This window comes from Salvia hispanica, chromosome 3, assembly GCF_029641045.1.
Source record: "Salvia hispanica isolate PSC_SH4W2 chromosome 3, Shi_PSC_v1, whole genome shotgun sequence".
Taxonomy (NCBI): domain Eukaryota; kingdom Viridiplantae; phylum Streptophyta; class Magnoliopsida; order Lamiales; family Lamiaceae; genus Salvia; species Salvia hispanica.
Window position 1 is genome coordinate 37,843,496 of NC_142694.1, and position 1,128 is coordinate 37,844,623.

The 1,128-nt window shown below is 49.0% G+C and overlaps 1 protein-coding gene across 1 annotated transcript; it reads right to left on the reverse strand.

Annotated features, from left to right (window-relative positions):
- LOC125216729 (uncharacterized) lies at positions 1 to 822 on the reverse strand. The gene has a single exon (XM_048118494.2). The coding sequence runs from the start codon at positions 711 to 713 to the stop codon at positions 117 to 119; it is 597 nt and encodes a 198-aa protein (XP_047974451.1). The 5' UTR covers positions 714 to 822; the 3' UTR covers positions 1 to 116.
- Between the last annotated feature and the right edge of the window lie 306 nt (positions 823 to 1,128).

Sequence of the window (1,128 nt, forward strand, 5' to 3'; positions counted from 1 at the left end):
TTGTTTTCAAATTCAAAAATTTCAGAGCCACGAAAAAACGGCTAAACCGACCGAGTTCACTTAGCGCGTCTGTTGTGTACACCAAAAAAAACCCGCCAGATACAAATTTTCCCCTATTATAAGCCATCGGCTTTCGACATGACGGAGAGCCGGCTCGGCCGCGGCTGGAAGTCGTGCCGGCGGCGCAAGCTGTGCGACGACGGCCGAATCAGCGCCGCCAATGCTCTCCTCACCAAATCCCCCTCCACCGTGCCAATTCGCACCAGCGAATTCGTCATCGCGGATCGGCGCATATTCAATTGATGGCTGGACCGATACGACGAGGACGGCGACGCCTGGTTCCCGCCGTAGCCGGGGACAATGCTGCTTTTGTGCAGGCTGCACCGGAAGGAGCCTGGGTGCGTCGTAGGGGAGCACATACACGTCTTCTTCGGCAGCGAGCGTTGGCTATGCTTCTGGCGATGAGAAGCGATCGGATGCCTCTGAGATGCGGAGAATCGGACCGATGACGACGGCGAAACGGATCTGCCGAGGCTGACGCGCGTAGGGCTGCTGGATCGTAGCCGGGGATCAGAGCGGGCGGAGAGTGTCGCGGCCGACGATGAGATGGAGGAGGCGCAGAAGCGGCCGGACGGCGAGAGCGAGCGCGGGAAGTGGCTGTGGCTGTGGAAGGTTGTACCGTGCGAGGATCTGTTTCTCGAAGACGCTTCCATTGGTTGTACTTTGGTGTGGAGAGAGTGTTTTCTAAATTCTGGAAAAAGTAGAAAAGATTGGGAAAGTGAGTTTACAAGGGCCGATTTGCTCTCCAATTCGGCAAACCTAATGAAATGTGATGCAATGTTTATATAGGAAATCAGCCGGTGGCAGTTCAGTAATTAAATCAATGTATAGGGGTATTTTGGGAAATTTAAAACCTGCTCTTGGTTACGATTTGGAGGTCGAATATGATGAGTATTTGTAATATTTTTGGAAAATTTATTGGAGATTTATATTGGTAATATGGTATTATTTTTACTATAATAAATACTATTATGAATATTCTATTTATGTTTTATGTAGACATGGAAGGAAACCGATTGGAGTAATACATTATGTTTCCTTGGTATAATAAGTATTCGATTACCTTTT

Coding starts and splice junctions, on each gene's coding strand:
- LOC125216729 (XM_048118494.2), bottom strand. CDS start 713: ATGGAAGCGTCTTCGAGAAACAGATCCTCGCACGGTACAACCTTCCAC.